The 15,771-nt window shown below is 40.5% G+C and overlaps 2 protein-coding genes across 3 annotated transcripts in view; one reads left to right on the forward strand and one right to left on the reverse strand.

The window, feature by feature from the left end:
* Positions 1-376: 376 nt before the first annotated feature.
* Positions 377-7,180, reverse strand: agxtb (alanine--glyoxylate and serine--pyruvate aminotransferase b). Its single transcript, XM_061840450.1, has 11 exons — positions 6,920-7,180; positions 5,062-5,254; positions 4,921-4,985; positions 4,353-4,453; positions 4,196-4,266; positions 4,006-4,090; positions 3,809-3,907; positions 3,578-3,647; positions 2,810-2,905; positions 2,550-2,678; positions 377-1,348 (listed from the first exon to the last, which is right to left on the reverse strand). Exons 1-11 carry the CDS (start codon positions 7,178-7,180, stop codon positions 1,241-1,243), a joined length of 1,278 nt encoding a protein of 425 aa, XP_061696434.1. The 3' UTR covers positions 377-1,240.
* kif1ab (kinesin family member 1Ab) overlaps positions 7,076-15,771 on the forward strand; it is a 39,675-nt gene continuing 30,979 nt past the window's right edge. For both annotated transcript variants that reach the window (XM_061840448.1, XM_061840449.1), the window contains exons 1-3: positions 7,076-7,200; positions 12,054-12,324; positions 15,136-15,320. In XM_061840448.1, the coding sequence (XP_061696432.1) occupies positions 15,215-15,320 (106 nt within the window). In that variant the 5' untranslated portion in view covers positions 7,076-7,200; positions 12,054-12,324; positions 15,136-15,214. The remainder of the gene's footprint in view (positions 7,201-12,053; positions 12,325-15,135; positions 15,321-15,771) is intronic.

Here is a 15,771-nt window from a genome sequence, read left to right on the forward strand (position 1 = left end):
GGAAATGTAGTTTGGGCTATTGCATTTAGAACAGCGATGCTTTTTTTTTTTTTTATAATTTCCTATATTTTAAATAGAAAAACAGACTTCTCATGGAGCATGAAGAAACATAATCCTTGATAAGGGCTGTTTGGTCCCTTTACAAGTGGTGTCAAAGTCTGGTTTGCATTGGCAGCAATAAGTCATAATTGTTTCATTTCTGCCTTTTGCAGATGATGAAGTTGTGATGGTTCATCAAACCATGATCTTCCATCTACGTTCCTACCCTCACTTACGATCACAGGCTGCAGGTCATAAATAAAAAGGAACAAGATCGCAGATACAGTTTCCTCCACAGGGTGTGCGGGGTCTCCCTTAGAAGATAAGGTGAGAAACACGGTCGTCTGGGGATGGGCTTGGATGTTGGCCTTGAGGACATTGTCTGGTGTGGCTGGTCAGGCCGATAGGAGAATGTCAGTCTCTCCTGCATCCAGGACAGATGAACGTAGTTGCTGGTCTACAGTATCTGCCTGGGTTGAAGCCCTTCTTTGTCTCTTTGCAAAGTGATAAAAGTTAGATATACACTTCTGAAATAACTAATTTGCTTAAATTACGTTTAATATTGCTGTAATATTTTATTGTTAATAGTGATGATCATTTATGTGAATGTACTGATCATATTCATGATTTCTCACCACTAGGACGCTGATAAATATCGATATTTCTATAAATCTCTTCCATTGTTCACATTTTAAAATAATTACTTTTATAGTATTCCTCGAAAATTACAATTCATCATCACTGGTGAGCTATTTTTAGAACAGGTCCACATGCTACTGATGTGGTCTTTGCGAGATATTAGTTGCCCATTGGGACCACGTTAAGGACCCCTGGTTTAGGCCAAGACAAAACCAACAAAAAAAAAAAAACTGAGTTTGGACTCAATATGAAAATGAGGAACCTTTTGCAGCTGCCCCCTCCCCCAATAATACAGTGTATTGCTTTTTATACTACACAATGACCCCACAAATTGATTAAACAAGCCACATTTATTGACAGGTATCAGTGCATTTTAAATAGACCATGTGGTGTCTATTTGTCATTAATTTCCAAAAATACTACTCAAAACAGAAAAGAAACACAAGTCTATGTTTTTGCAACCTGTTTGCAATCAAAAGAACAGATTACGCATTCTCATCTGCAATCCCTGCTTCTTTTCCTTTGCCCATGGTCATCAAGGTCTCCGAGACTCTTCTCCTTTTCAAGCTTTGCTTTTTCTACAGTTTTTCAGCGCATCCGCCAAGGCGTGTAGCGCCATGTCGGCATTACTCTTCTCACAGTTATAGCCCATCAGTCCGATCCTCATCACCTAAAGGAAAGAAAATAGCGTGGATGTGATTGTGGGTTTGAAGATCAAGAGTGGAACAGGTTCATTCATAAAGCAGTTCGAAGATTTGTTTGTGGCTCGAGCAATCAACAGTTGTTGCAGAAAATAATTTTTGCCGAATAGCATAGTTTACTAAGGCAATTTAAACATGTCATGATATCAACGCTTGTTGAAAATTGTGGGGATATATTTCGGTCTGTGTAGATTCTAAAGCATCCAGATTAAGGTAATCTGCCAAGGGTGAATGAAGGCAGTGGAATCCTTCTTGTGCATTGAATTTGTTGTGTTTTGTGGTATTTTCACAAGATGTTGAATTGTGACTTTGGCAATAATTGTTGGCTAACAACAAAATATTAGAATGTTATTTTGATTGCCAGTTTTTGTGTATTAATATACTCCCAGCATTCTATTCACTTAGTTTTGTAGTATTTCTATTGGCTGCACTGCTTCACTGTACTGTATGTGGAATAAATCCATCCATCCATCCATCCATCCATCCATCTTCTTAGCTGGTTATCCTCCCAATGGTTGCAGGAGTGCTGGAACCTATCCCAGCTGTCAATGGGCAGGAGGCAGGGTACACCCCGGACTGGTTGCCAGCCTATGCCAGGGCACACGGAGATGGACAACAGTTGTACTCACAATCACACCTAGGGGCAATTTAGAGTGCCCAATTAATGTTGCGTGTTTTGGGGATGTGGGAGGTAACCGCAGTGCCCAGCTGAACCACCGTGCCGCCCATTTGGATGTTCTCTCTTTTTTTTTTTAAAATCCAATCAGATTTCAGCCTCTGTGTGTTGCTAAATCAGCCTAATCTGCCCTGCGTTAGGTCAATCAGATTTCAAATCCATCTCACAGGGCTGCTACCAGTAGCTGATGTGCATTTTTCCATTATCCTTGGTCACTCAGAACAAAACTGTTACTGCCAAATGTGACAAGCAAAACACAAAACAAAATCTGCACACACAAAGACAATTCACATTTTTTTGCCCGACAGTGGAGGAAAATTTGACTTTGTCTCAGGCAGACCTAAAAATCTTTTCTGGACAGATTTTTTCAGTTTTGCAACTTTGTCAACCATGACGGTAGGTATTTTTTTTTTTTTTGTCGAGTCAATTGCTGCCAAAGGCCCAGGAACAAAATGCAAGCCCAACACATTCAAATGTTTCCAGCAGATGCTCACCATGCCGGTGGAAGGCCCGAGACCTCCGGTCATCTCCATCTGGTGATTCTTCATGATGTACTCCAGCAACTCCTTCCAATCGTAACCTTCGGGGATGGCAATGGTGGTGACGGAGGGAAGTCTCAAATCCTGCACAGGATTTCACAGTATCAACACTAGCGAAACATGCAAGTGTGAAACAATTTTACCACCCCCCCAAAACATCCCGTTTTGCCTTTTCCCTCGTATTCTATGTGTGTTCTTTACTTTATCTGCCCCACCTTGTCAGAAATGAAGAGTTTGAGACCCAAGTCTTCAAGTCCTTTGTACAAGTAGGCTGCCACTTCTTTGTGTTTCCTCCAAGACTCCTCCAGACCCTAGAGTATGACTCAGTGAGTATCTCTCTTTATTTAAAACATTTTCTTTAGCTTCAGTTAGCAGTGATGGCAAAGAAGAAGAAAAATGATAACTAATAATTGGAAATTGAACCTAATATCACGGAAAGAGGCAATCTGTAGCATCGTGCTGGTCAATATTAGATTAATTAATTTTCAAGATAGCCGGCACGGTGATCTGATTGGATCGTGTCTCTTACTTGGCGTGACATTGGCAGTGTAACCCAAATTGGCTTGGTTTAGGTTTAAAGTGGTTTGGAACAGTTCACCAGAACTTTTTTTTTCAGTTATGTTTGTTTTGAAGGTGTGAGTCCTTTCAGTCTCCTCTTTGGCAGATGAAATGCATTCTCAGTAGAGTTTAAGTTTGGAGATGGAATTGACCTAACAGTGCAGTGCAACCTCTTTTGGTTGTTTTGTTTTGAAGGTACTCCTTTCAAATCTGCTCTTTAGCAGGTATTGTGGGGTCCTCAGGTTATGATGTAATTCTGGTTCCTACGGTGGCGCCATAACTCCACATAAAACAGAATAAATGGAAATCGTCCTGAACAGGGGAGCTTTCCTATGGCAATCCTTGTGAAGCATGAAGAAAACGCAAGTTGACCAGAGTCCGGTGACAGATTGCGTTGGACTACTAATCATAGTTTTTAGTTTTACCCTTTCAGCCAGAATTGCCAGACTCTCTCTTAAGGCGAAGAAACCCGATACTGGGCCAGTGTGGTGGTACCTTTAAAAAAAAAAAAAAAAAAAAACTCAAACAAAAAGCGTAATACAGTTGTAGACTACTGTTCAATTAAATAATAGATGTTTTTTTGAGCAATGAAAGTGCATCTGCAGTAGTGTGTTAAATCTATTCATGGATTGATTTTAATACATTAGTGAACTTACATTCTGGCTGGTTTGCCATCACAGCCCCAGTAGTTGGATAAGTGTGTCATGTCAAAGAGGTATGAGACTGGTTTTGTTTTCCTGTTAAACATTTTGTGGCTGTGCAGGGTTGAAAATAGAGACAATAGGGGGTTCACTCCAATACCAAGACCTACAATACAATATTTGGTGTATTTAATTAAAAAGTCCTTCCTTACCATGCTCTGTCATTAAAAGAGATAGGAGCCGTGCCGGGCGGTGCGTTCAAAGCTTTCTGAGAACCCGTGTATAGGATGTCAATATCTATTAGCGTAACAAGAACAAAGAATATTTTTAAAGATGCACTACTCATGAAAAGGAGTCTTTAAAAAAAAAAGAAATATATATATGTATATATATTTCTCATACTTTGCTGATCCATAAAAATCGGCGCAGCCCCGAGTGACGCAACAGTGTCAACCAGGAAGAGGCAGCCGTGTCTAAAAAGATAACAGATCACGAGAAATGACGCATGGGGTTCCCCAAATGCATTTACACATTGAGATAGATGCACTAGGGGGCGCACTTTCTGCAGATGTCACCAATGCCGTCGATTGGGTGGCACAGACCAGCAGACGACTCTCCGTGTGTTAGAAAGAACAGCACCGGCTTGTGTTTCTCTATAGCCTGAAAACATGTGGAGGATGTTGTTTTATTTCTTACTTTTCATATATATTGTGGTGCCTTGAGATACGAGTGACGTGACTTCTGAGATTTGTGGGTAGGAGCTGTGGTTTAGCCTATTTTTCTCTTCGAATTGTGACCAGAAGCTTAAGAGACAAGCACTGTATGGTGGCAGGAACTTCAAGGATTTGAGGAAGTGAATTGTCATACCATCTCACATCACAACAAGCAGCTCCTTAGCAGATAGTAACCATGTTTTTTTTTTTTTTCAAAAGAGAGGCTTTGATGCCTCTCCCAGTTGAAGTTTATTTTCAAACTAAACATAAAACAAAACTAATAGACTTTGTGTATTTCAAACAACTGCATCATTCTGCCTTGCAACAGCGCATTTAACTGAATGAAAATCCAAATTGTATCTCAAGGCAGCACTCAAGTTGTCAAAATCTTGATTTCGCTCGGATTCCTCTTACCTGTTCAATCTCCTTGTTGCTGAAATAATTTCCGGGTGTTTTCTCAAGTCTATGTACATTAGCACCTATGAATTAAAGACAGTTCAGAGACAAGGTCAAATGTCAAGCGCCATTTCTTCCAGTGGGAGTCTTTTAGCATACCCATTCTCTCTGCAATTTCTGCAACACGCTCCCCCCAGATGCCATTGATGGCGATTAGGACGCTCTCCCCGGGCTCCACCGTGTTAAATACTGCACACTCCATTGCGGCGTGCCCTGAGCCGCTCATGGAGATTGTCATGTTGTTCTCTGTCTGAAAGGCGTACTGAATCCCCTTCTTTATGTCGTTCATGATCTAACATAAAAAAAAAAACGCTTTCACATAAACACACACAAAACACTCGCCGTTTTCAATCGGTATTAATATTGACTGCACTTATTAAAAATCCAAAAAAAGGGATGGGAATTAGCAATAGGATGCAGAACATGTGACATGACTTTCATTGTTTGGCTGTATGTATTCAAAGTGTTGGATGCAGGCTCTTTTAAGTGGTAGGCAAAATAATAATAACAGAAATACAAATAAAGTTTACATTTAAAAGATGAAATACAATCACATATGAGAATGAAGCTTGCAGCTTTAAATACAACCAGTTTAAACGTTTTAACCCTACTGCATTTATTTATTAATAGGGGTAGTGTAGCAATAATACTTTTCAACTACAATGTGGCGGCACAGTGAAGCAACTGGTTTTAACGTTGGATTTACAGTTCTGTGACCCGGGGTTGAAATCCCAGCTCCACCTGTGTGGAGTTTGCATGTTCTCCCCGTGCCTGCGTGGGTTTTCTCCAGGCAATCCGGTTTCCTCCCACATCCCAAAAACGTGCATTAATTGGACACTACCTATTTCCCTTAGGTGTGATTGTGAGTGTGAATAGTAATCTATGTTCCCTGTGATTGGTTGGCAACCAGTTCAGGGTGCACCCCCCCTCCTGCCCGAAGATAGCTGGGATAGGCTCCAGCACTCCCGTGACACTTGTGAGGATAAGTGGCTCAGAAAATGGATGGATGGATGATGTACAGTTCAATTCAATTTAAATTTTAACAATAACAAATTTGCATTTAATCTTCCATCCATCCATTTTCCGTACCACTTACTACCACGAGGGTTACGAGCATGCTGAAGAGCAGGATAAACCGTGAACTGGTCGCCATCCAATCGCAGGGCACATATAAACAAAAAACATTCGCACCTACAGGCAATTTAAAGTCTTCAATTAACCTACCGTACATGCTTTTGGGATGAGAGAGAAATCCCATGCAAGCACGGGGAGAACAAACAAACTCCACACAAGAGAGGCTGTACTTGAACCCAGGTTCTCAGAACTGTGTTGCAGATGTGCTAACCAGTCATTCACCGTGCCACCCGCATTTAATGTTGAAATGTTTCAATCAAATGTAATTAAACTTTTGTATAAAAGTCATTTATTTCTAAATGTTCGTATGTTTAAGCACCATGTTAGTGTAAAAACTGCACATGATGTTAGTGGTCTACAAATGATAAATATACATTTTTATCTGTTAATATTGCTTTTTTTTACTGTAGTTTTCAAGTTTTTGCATTTGCATTTAATCTTTAACGGCATGTTTAAAAAATAATGTAACTTTTGCGTACAATTTATTTTTATTTTAATCTCTGAAGTATTTTTTTAAATGTCCTAATAATTAAGTGCAGTGTTAATGTTCAAGCAGCAGAATGTTACAGTGGCTTAAAAGAAAAAATTCACTTTGATTTTTTTTTAATGAACATTTAGGTCTAACGCTGTACTTGGAGAGTTAAATATATGCATATTTTTTGAGCTACTAAAACTTTGAGACTGCATTTAACTGCACAGAATCAATACATGTAAGTCAGGAAGAAGGGATTAGAGTAACAGATCCAAATGACAGTCAGTTAATTATTATTAAAATGATACAATTGATACTACTACTGATAGTAAAAAGTCTCAAGTGCATTACCGTATACATTTCTGGATGAAGGTGACCAATTATCGGCTTGGCCCCTGCAGCCAGGACACGCGGGGGGATGTTGGAGGGTCCCGGCCCGAACAAGTAGCGTAGAGGCGCCTCCAGTGGCCGCAGCATACACGCCGGTGGGGGGATGGTGACGGACGACACGGTGCGGCGGTCCAGGCGCTGGATGAGGGGGCATTCGAGGGCCGCCGCCGCTTGCTGGGCCAGCAGTCCGCTCCTCCGGCTGAACAGAGTCCGCTGCATCATGGCTGGTTGTACCGACCAGGGTAAGACTGAAGCTGAGCTCTGAGGCCCGCACGTGTTTTGACCAAAGGTTTTGAAAGACAACAGGTCTTTGACCTATTGGCCATGGGGCGGTTTGCGTCATTGGATTGAACACTTGTCAGTGGAAGGCATTTACTTGAGATATTGACATGTATTTGTGGCTTTTTGATAAACCGTACTAGTGTACACACGCTATGCCACCGTCACTCTGTTTTGCTCTCTTATATAACATCATCAGGAAAATACACAAAAAGTAGACAAAAACAAACAAACAGCTTCCTTTGCTGTTTTTAGTGTGACCTCACACACTTAAGCAACAGCAAGAACCTCTTTTGAATATATCGATTGAAACCGGATGAATAATCGCTAAAACATTAACCGGTACGTCAGAATATATTAGAATACGGTAGAAAAGTTCCCTCCATGAATTCAAAAAAGGAAATCCATAGGTCAGTTTCTCTCTCCGAATACATTAGAATATGGTAAAATAGTTCAGTATATGAATTCAAAAAGTGAAATTCATACATCACTTTCTCCCTAATTACTAAAAATTAATTTGATTGTTTCTGATATCATGTCTATTTTCTGGAGGTGGTCAATTTGCTGTTGCTCAAGCTGTAACCTATAATCAACAATGTAAAAAAAAAAGCAATAATGTAAATATTTTCTTAGTGAATATAGCATACCATTTTCATATATAAATAATTATATATAGTGACTCCGTGATATACACTCTTCCAATGGAACTACTGACAAACAGCAGATCACGTTCTATTTTATGGAAATAAACCTATGCATCATAATTACGTGGGTGTCTTTCATAAAATCGAGCTGGGAAAATATGTATTTGAACACGGACCAAAACAGATATGCTTGCTCATACACTTGAGCAATATCAGAAACCTCTCTTAAATCTAATTAAATTGCTAACAAAATCAAATTAAACCTGTAAGATATATCAATTTCCAGTGAATGTAAAAATAATGCTAAAAATATAATAAAAACAACTAAGTTAGTGGTATCCAAGGACTTGCACAGTACAATACAAGTAAATAACCACAATGGTTAAGTACTATAAAGAAAGTAAAGTAAGAAGAAGTAAATAAGTAGTAGAATGGGCTTTCCCATTGAAAAAAAAAATGGCACTCATTAACAGACTCTCATCATAGTACACCTCAGCTGTTTAAGAAATCGACCGTAACCGAGTTTTAATATTATACTGTGGCTTTGCCTGTTTCACTTTGTTAGGAAATGAAAGGTCCCCCTTTTGACAATCCACCTCCAGTCAAGCAGCTCAGAACTGGTTCGGGTTAGTTTGCAGGTGCTCTTGTTGATTTTTTTCCCGTCTATCTGATTGGATCGTGTCTCTTACTTGGCGTGACATTGGCTTTGGGGAGGAGGTGGAGGCTCCTCTCCGGTCAGCCAATCAGCAGATATACAGAGACACAAACACACACACACCCACACCCGTGCACGCACGCACGTGTGCGCAGCGATTATCAGCGCTTTCAAAACAATTAAGTTTTCCGTCCACGTCCTCCTTGAAAATCTTCTGTACAGTAATTGATGTTTATTGCCATTAAGTCAGAATGTTCATAGCTTACGAGTTACTTATTTAACAAAGACAACTCGTAGAGCCGATACAAGATGTCTAACATTGTTTTATCAATATTCAAAAGTCAGACATTTTTTTGCGGCACCCTGATACTTTTTCTTCCAGGTGTTATGTCATGTGTTGCAGGTTGAGGTGTCCTTATCTGGCTTTGGCTGGGTAAATAATTAGACCTTTGGTAAATAAATGGGACCCGTTGTTACCCTACCCTCTGCCCTTTTGGCCTTTGCACTGGACACAAGACTTGAAATGTGGCCAAATGGAGCAAGATGGACGCGTACGGAGCATGTAAATAACAGCGCACCAGCTATGGAACTCTGCCTGGTGACATCGGATGATCCAATTCATTGCATAGATGTTTTTGTTCCTGGGGCTCTTCGGTTTCGGAACACCGTGCTTGAGTTCAACAGTTGCATTTGAAAGGGCACATGAGTGAATGTTAGTTAGGTTTCTGTTTTAGTCTTGTTGTTTGAAAAAGGAAATCATTGGTATCTAATTTGAACACAAACGGTAGAGCAACAAATGTATACCAACAATGTAAGAATACTCAAAGGCATATGTTTATGCTCTGTGAAGATTGACTGTTTGAATGTTACTGCAGCTTACAGAGGAGCTCAGATCATCTCCATACTGTACTGTAGCTGTGGATCTGTTTTATACTGCCCCCAGGTGACCAAGATGCACACAACAGGAGGACCTGCACAATGTCTCCTGATTTGAGGCAAAAATGGGGCATAATCTATTACATTTCTTTACATACTTCTTAATCATGTCAATATTGTATGTTTTAATGGATAATATTGCGGAGTGCTTCATTTCTCATTAAAGCATCATTTTGTTTTTGGTGGATGTACATTCAATTAATGGAACATCCATTCATTTAAATGAGGAAAGATAATTTGCATGACGAGTGTGGTCCCAGAACGGATCAAACTCAAATCTCAATCAATCAAAGTAACACTGACATTTGTGACAATTACAGTAGTTGAATTGATTGATCAGAGCTGATCAGACATGTTAGAGACCATACATAACTGGTGGGTTAAATATATATTGATTAGCAAGAGGGTGAAAAATACAGTGTCAAATAATTAGTGGTTTCTTATGTTAATCTTTGAGCCACTCCAATAGAGTTCTTCCTTGTCCTTAATGGCAGCAAGAGGCTGGCGGTATTCATTAAGATGAACTTTGCACTCTGAGTCTTCAACTTGGTAAACAGGCAGATTTGAACATCTCCCCGTGGAGCTTGTGGCTGCCGAACCTGTCTCTTGTGTTTTCAATCACATTTAAACATCAATGGAGCACTTTGATGCTCAATGTCAGCGTTTCACTTTGGAGTTTTAACACAGATTAGTGTGATTCTGAAGAGGTTAACTTCTTTTTTTTTTAAATATTTCAAATGTGAAAAAATACAAAGATTTGAACAAAAAAATAGTTCAATATCGATGTAATTTAGACATATTGTGCTGTGGTTAAATCCCGGACCCGCCTGTGTGGAGTTTGCCTGTTCTCCCAGTGACTGCGTGGGTTTTCTCCGGGCACTCCAGTTTCCTCCCACATTCCAAAAAACATGCAACATTAATTGGACACTCTAAATATCCCGTAGGTGTGATTGTGAGTGCGACTGTTGTCTATCGCCATGTGGCCTGTGATTGGCTGGCAAACAGTTCAGGGTGTACCCTACCTCCTGCCTATTGACAGCTGGCTCCAGCATTCCCCTGACCCTCGTGAGGATAAGTGGTCAAGAAAATGGATGGATATTGTCCTGTATTCACAAATGAATAGAAGAGGACATCAGAATAGTACGAACCTTGATTTCAATGAAGTTTGAACTTTGTGTAAAAAGTATATAAAAACAGCATACACTAATTTGCAAATAATTTTCAATTGATATGAAAATTAATACACGGTACGAGACATTTTATGCTCAAACATTATGAATCAAGATGGGAGACCCTTCTGTATGAGCCTCTTCAGAACTCAATAGACTTGACCCAGACGCCACCGTCACCTGACACAGACACCAGCCACAAGCCATTCATTTTATTGGGTTTCTGATAACAAAATGTGTCTTATGAACAATTGGGATAAGAAGTATAGAAAATTGCCATTCATGGAATTAAAAAAAAAAAAACAAAAAAAAACCTATCAGAACACACATATAGGGGACCAAAAGATAAGTAAGTTTGTTTCAGCTTGTCCCGTTAGGGGTCGCCACAGCAAAACGCTCATATTTGTTTTGCACAGTTTTTGCGCCGGATGCCCTTCCTGGCGTAACTCCTCTCGGGGAGTGGAGGCCCCATGAGTTATTCACATTTTGAAATTAATCAGCTTTCTGAATTTTTTCACATTTCACTTTTTTTTTTAAATAGTGAATTGGTGGCTCAACAGACAGTCAAGAGGTTTGTGTTTAGCAGGAAAAAGAGGAGGACTCCAGCGCAGGAAAGTGAGTGGTGAGTGGCTGCAAGGAGCTCATAGGTTGACACAAGGTCGAGGGCTGAGGAGAACAGGTGGAAGCAAAAAACAAATGCATGGACACAACATAAACATGTGGCACTTGACAAAACATGAAACAAGCCAAATCCAATCAAAACCTAGTCAACAAAAATACAGATCACAAAAGAAAGATGGCTCAGGGGTGTCAAACTCATTTTTGTCAGTGGCACAGCTGTAGAGCGTTGGCCTCACAGTTCTGAGCTTGTGTGGAGTTTGCATGTTCTTCCTGTGCCTGGGTGAGTTTTCTCCCATATCCCCAAAACATGCATTCATTGAAGACTGTCCCTAGGTGTGATTGTGAGTTCGACTGTTGTCTGTCTCCATGTACCCTGTGATTGGCTGGCAACCAGCTCAGGGTGTACCCCGCCTCCTGCCCAATGACAGCTGGGATTGACTCTATCAGTCCCGTGTGGCTCATGAGGATAAGTTGCTCAGAAAATGGATGGATGCTATTTTAACAAAATACATGAAGTTGTTGCATAGGATTTACTTTCATGGGGCACTTAAAATAATGTGGTAGGCTGGATCTGACCCCCCGGGCCTTGAGTTTGACACCTGAGGTACAGTTAGCGAGCTAGATAGATAATTCGATGCATAGACTGATTGATACTGTATCTTTTTTTTGTTTGTTTGTTTGTTTTTTTTTTTTCCATAGCAGCTGTATCATGGCTGGTGCTGATGCTGCTGTGACGTAATCACACGCAGACTTCGTGCATTCGAATCTTTGCCCTGCATTTTTTCTGACAGGCGTGTGGATCGAGCATCCTGTTTATCGGCTCGCCATCACCCGCCTCCACCTTCCTCCCTTCGTCCTCTCGCCGTCACCCGTTCGAGTCTAAATTGACGCTCAAGCCAGCCAGGCCCCCACCCTCCCCGCATCCATCGTTCCGGCCCACTTTCTCTCCTTTCCCGGGTGCCGAGCGCAGTAGGGAAGGGAGGCTGCAAGCGGGGGAAGCCAGACACGACCAAAATAGGAACCGGCGGAGCCTGGCGCTGATTCTCGCCCGACGCCATCGCGGTAAGAGCTCATTTGTTGTGCTTCCCGACACATGGCCGTTGTACGTGTTATTTGCTGGTGGCACGGGGAGGAGGAGGAGGAGGAGGAGGAGGAGGAGGAGGAGGAAGAGGTTGTTCATGGAGGTGTCGATGCCAAAGGCGTCAGTGTTTTGCTGCGCCAGGGCATCAAAACGGGGGGAAATGAGGGATAAATTCGTCTGTAGCCAGATGTGTTCCGCCTGCATATCATTTGTTGATGCGATTTTTTTTCAGTCTAAACGTTGTCATGCTGACGCAGCGTGCAAATGAGATGATTTGGGTTGTGTTTACGCGGCCTGTTTTTGAGGTGCGGCAAGATGGAGGAGGCAGTGCATTCCGTCCACTACCCGGGCTCGCAAATACAGTGGAAATAGACAGCTCGATTTCCACAATTCTTTACAGATAACGGGGTAGACTTAATAATACCACAATATATTTTAGTATGTAGCGCAAAAGAAAGGAGTTACACACAGTGGCGCTCAATGGTACATCGGGATCCTTGATGAGGTCCTTAAGTGAGGCCTAGTCAATATGATTAAACCCAGTCAAGATTTTGAATACTAACGTTGATCATTAACTAAAAATTGTGAATTCGATGACATTCTATTTCCTTAAGTTGAACAAGTCTTGAATTCATTCACTGCCAGCTGTTTTGAAAGGAGAGCTGAGAGCTGTTTTGACTGATCAAGACCAACAGAATGTGTTCAATAACAATATGAACACCACACCTACCTCCACCAAAAAGTATGCTCCCTTATTTCTGGAGTATGCTTCTAGATTTTTACCTTCTTTAATAATCAGCAGTAGAACAACGGTTGCCCCCCCCCAAAACAAACAAACAACAACAACAAAACAAAAACAAACAAAAAACATTGGTTTCTCACCCAAAAGCAGAGAAAGCAGGCTTTTTCTGAAAAGAAGCATGTCAATGCAGAACAGTGACTTCGACACTGATATATTTTGCTTTGGTGATGCCTCCATTAAAAAACAAGACTGAGAAAGGGCTTTTGATGGCAAATGATTTATTTACAGAGACACGCAGTGAGCAGTGCTGACTCACCGCATGGGTCAAGTTGAACGGCAGTGGCTTGTTAACAAGGTGTTCATCATTCACTCTGTGAATCTATTTTTTTTCTCTCCTCACAATGATGACGCACACTTTCTACTACCTACTGTGACACACACTCTGAGTGTGAGGTTCCGAAACTCTGCAATTATCTCCCTCATAATGAAGAAAAAACCCAAGCTCCACCAAATAATCTCTATCCTGTACTCAAAAGCTGTGCTGATCTTAAATCCGAAGCAATGCGGTGCCGCCACCTGCGGGGATGTGTCACCATTTATGGAAGTAGATTAGTACCACCAAGATTTGAATTCGAAATGTAAGAAATAGGATTTGATTTTGAAATGCTACAGAAAACAGGATTTGAATTTGAAATGTAAAGTGATCACATTTTCAATAGTTGCTACAATTCGCTGTCTGAAATTCAACTGGCTACAATTGGCTGTCTAAAATTCACCGTCTGTCCATGCAGAACACCCGGCCAATCGCAGTTATGCTTTCTTAGTCACGTGATGTCACATACTAAGAAAGCGTAACTGGATAGGGTGGGTTTTTGGTTCTGACCTGAAGTAACCCTGCCTTAGACAGCCAATTGTAGCCAGTTGAATTGTTAACATTGAAAGGTTACACTGAAATACAACTATTGAAAATGTGATCACTTAACATTTCAAATTCAAATCCTGGTGGCACTAATCTACTTCCATGACCATTCCAGCAATTTACAAGCCTGAATTTTGCAGACCAGCTGGGCAAGACTCTTTTTTTTTTTTTTTTTTTTTTTTTTTTTATCCCCACCCATTGAAAAATGCACTTGATGTATTCGTCGGTGGCAGAGTATACAGGTATGCTTGAATTTGAATTCATGAAAATAAATCTTCAATCTGAATCTTTGAATCTTAGTTTCATCCTTCTTGTACGGCTTTTGCATGTTTTATTCATACTTGCTTGGGGTTTCTTCTGGTTCTCCAACTTCTTCCGACATTCGAAAACCGTGGTTCACGGATTCATTGAAAAGACCAAATTGTTCATACTGTATGTGTGAATGGTTGTTTTTCTATACGTGCCCTGCAACTGACTGGCGACCAGTCCAGGATGTAGCGAGGAAAAGTGCTTAAATTAGGCCAGATTGTTGGAATCTGTACATTAAGTGTTTACATTTAGCTTCCTTTTGTCCCTTTTGCAAGAGTTTAGCTATTAAAGTAAGATGTTACATAACAGCAACAAATTTGAAGCCAATCGAATCAGATTTAGGACATTCTTAAAAAGTCTTCAATTAGATTATCCAGCCTTGTTTTTGTGCCATTCAAAAGTCAAAAAATGCCACAGTGACACCATAAATGTCACTTTATTTTCTTTGGGGAATATCCTCATATATTCATACTAGTTTTAAAAAGTACCTAAAAAAAAAACAAAACACCAGTTTCCCGAAAATGTTGTATGAGTGCTCTTAAATGCCATTAAAGTGGTCTTAAATTTGGGTACTGTGTCTTATCATGCCATCATTCATCATTATCATTTCCATCTAAATTGATATCCCAGCCAATCACTTGATGAATTTTCATTTGACATGAAAGGTAGTAGATTTCGTTTAAAATTTTTTTTTTCAATTTTCACCCTCCCCTTGGACATATCCAGGGACAAATATCAGAAACTGTTTAATTTCCACACAAATGCCAATTAAAACACAATGAAAGTAATTAAATGCTAATTGTAGTCTGGTTTCCTACGCAGGTGTCTCGGCGTATGTGTGCGTGTGTGGTCACACAGTTTAACAGTGCTGCACCCCCACACTCCCACAGCCACCAGTAACATGGCCGGGGCGTCAGTCAAAGTGGCGGTGAGGGTTCGGCCCTTCAACTCCAGAGAAATGGCCAAGGACAGCAAATGCATCATTCAGATGACAGGAAACACCACAAGTGAGTCGGATTCATCAGCTCGTGATTATTGACGTTATGTACACAATGTACGTACAGTATTGTACAGAAAGTTCAGGTATGTATTCTTAATCTTTGTCGGAAATTTGCCCATCTTTGCAAGCAAATGTATTGTTGTGGTTTATTAGGTGGTCTTAAAGATGGGACTACAAAAGTCAGTTTGGGAAAAAAAAAAAAAGGTAAGTTAAAAAAAATGAGCCCATGAAACCCGTTTCATAATTGGGTGGATTATATTTGCCACAGCAGGAATCCTGAAAAAAAATCTCTATGAATCATGCCTGAAATTGAACAGTAAGTTTTGATTTGTGTTAGCCATTTTTCCTTTTGGTGGAAGACTAGAAAAAATTTTTTTGCTTCCGACACAAGTTTTGCTGATATGCACAAAATTGGGTGGCAATGTAGTCCGGTACACATAGAAAAATCTAAAGGACAC

The sequence above is a fragment of the Syngnathoides biaculeatus genome, chromosome 13 (genome assembly GCF_019802595.1).
Source record: "Syngnathoides biaculeatus isolate LvHL_M chromosome 13, ASM1980259v1, whole genome shotgun sequence".
NCBI lineage: Eukaryota > Metazoa > Chordata > Actinopteri > Syngnathiformes > Syngnathidae > Syngnathoides > Syngnathoides biaculeatus.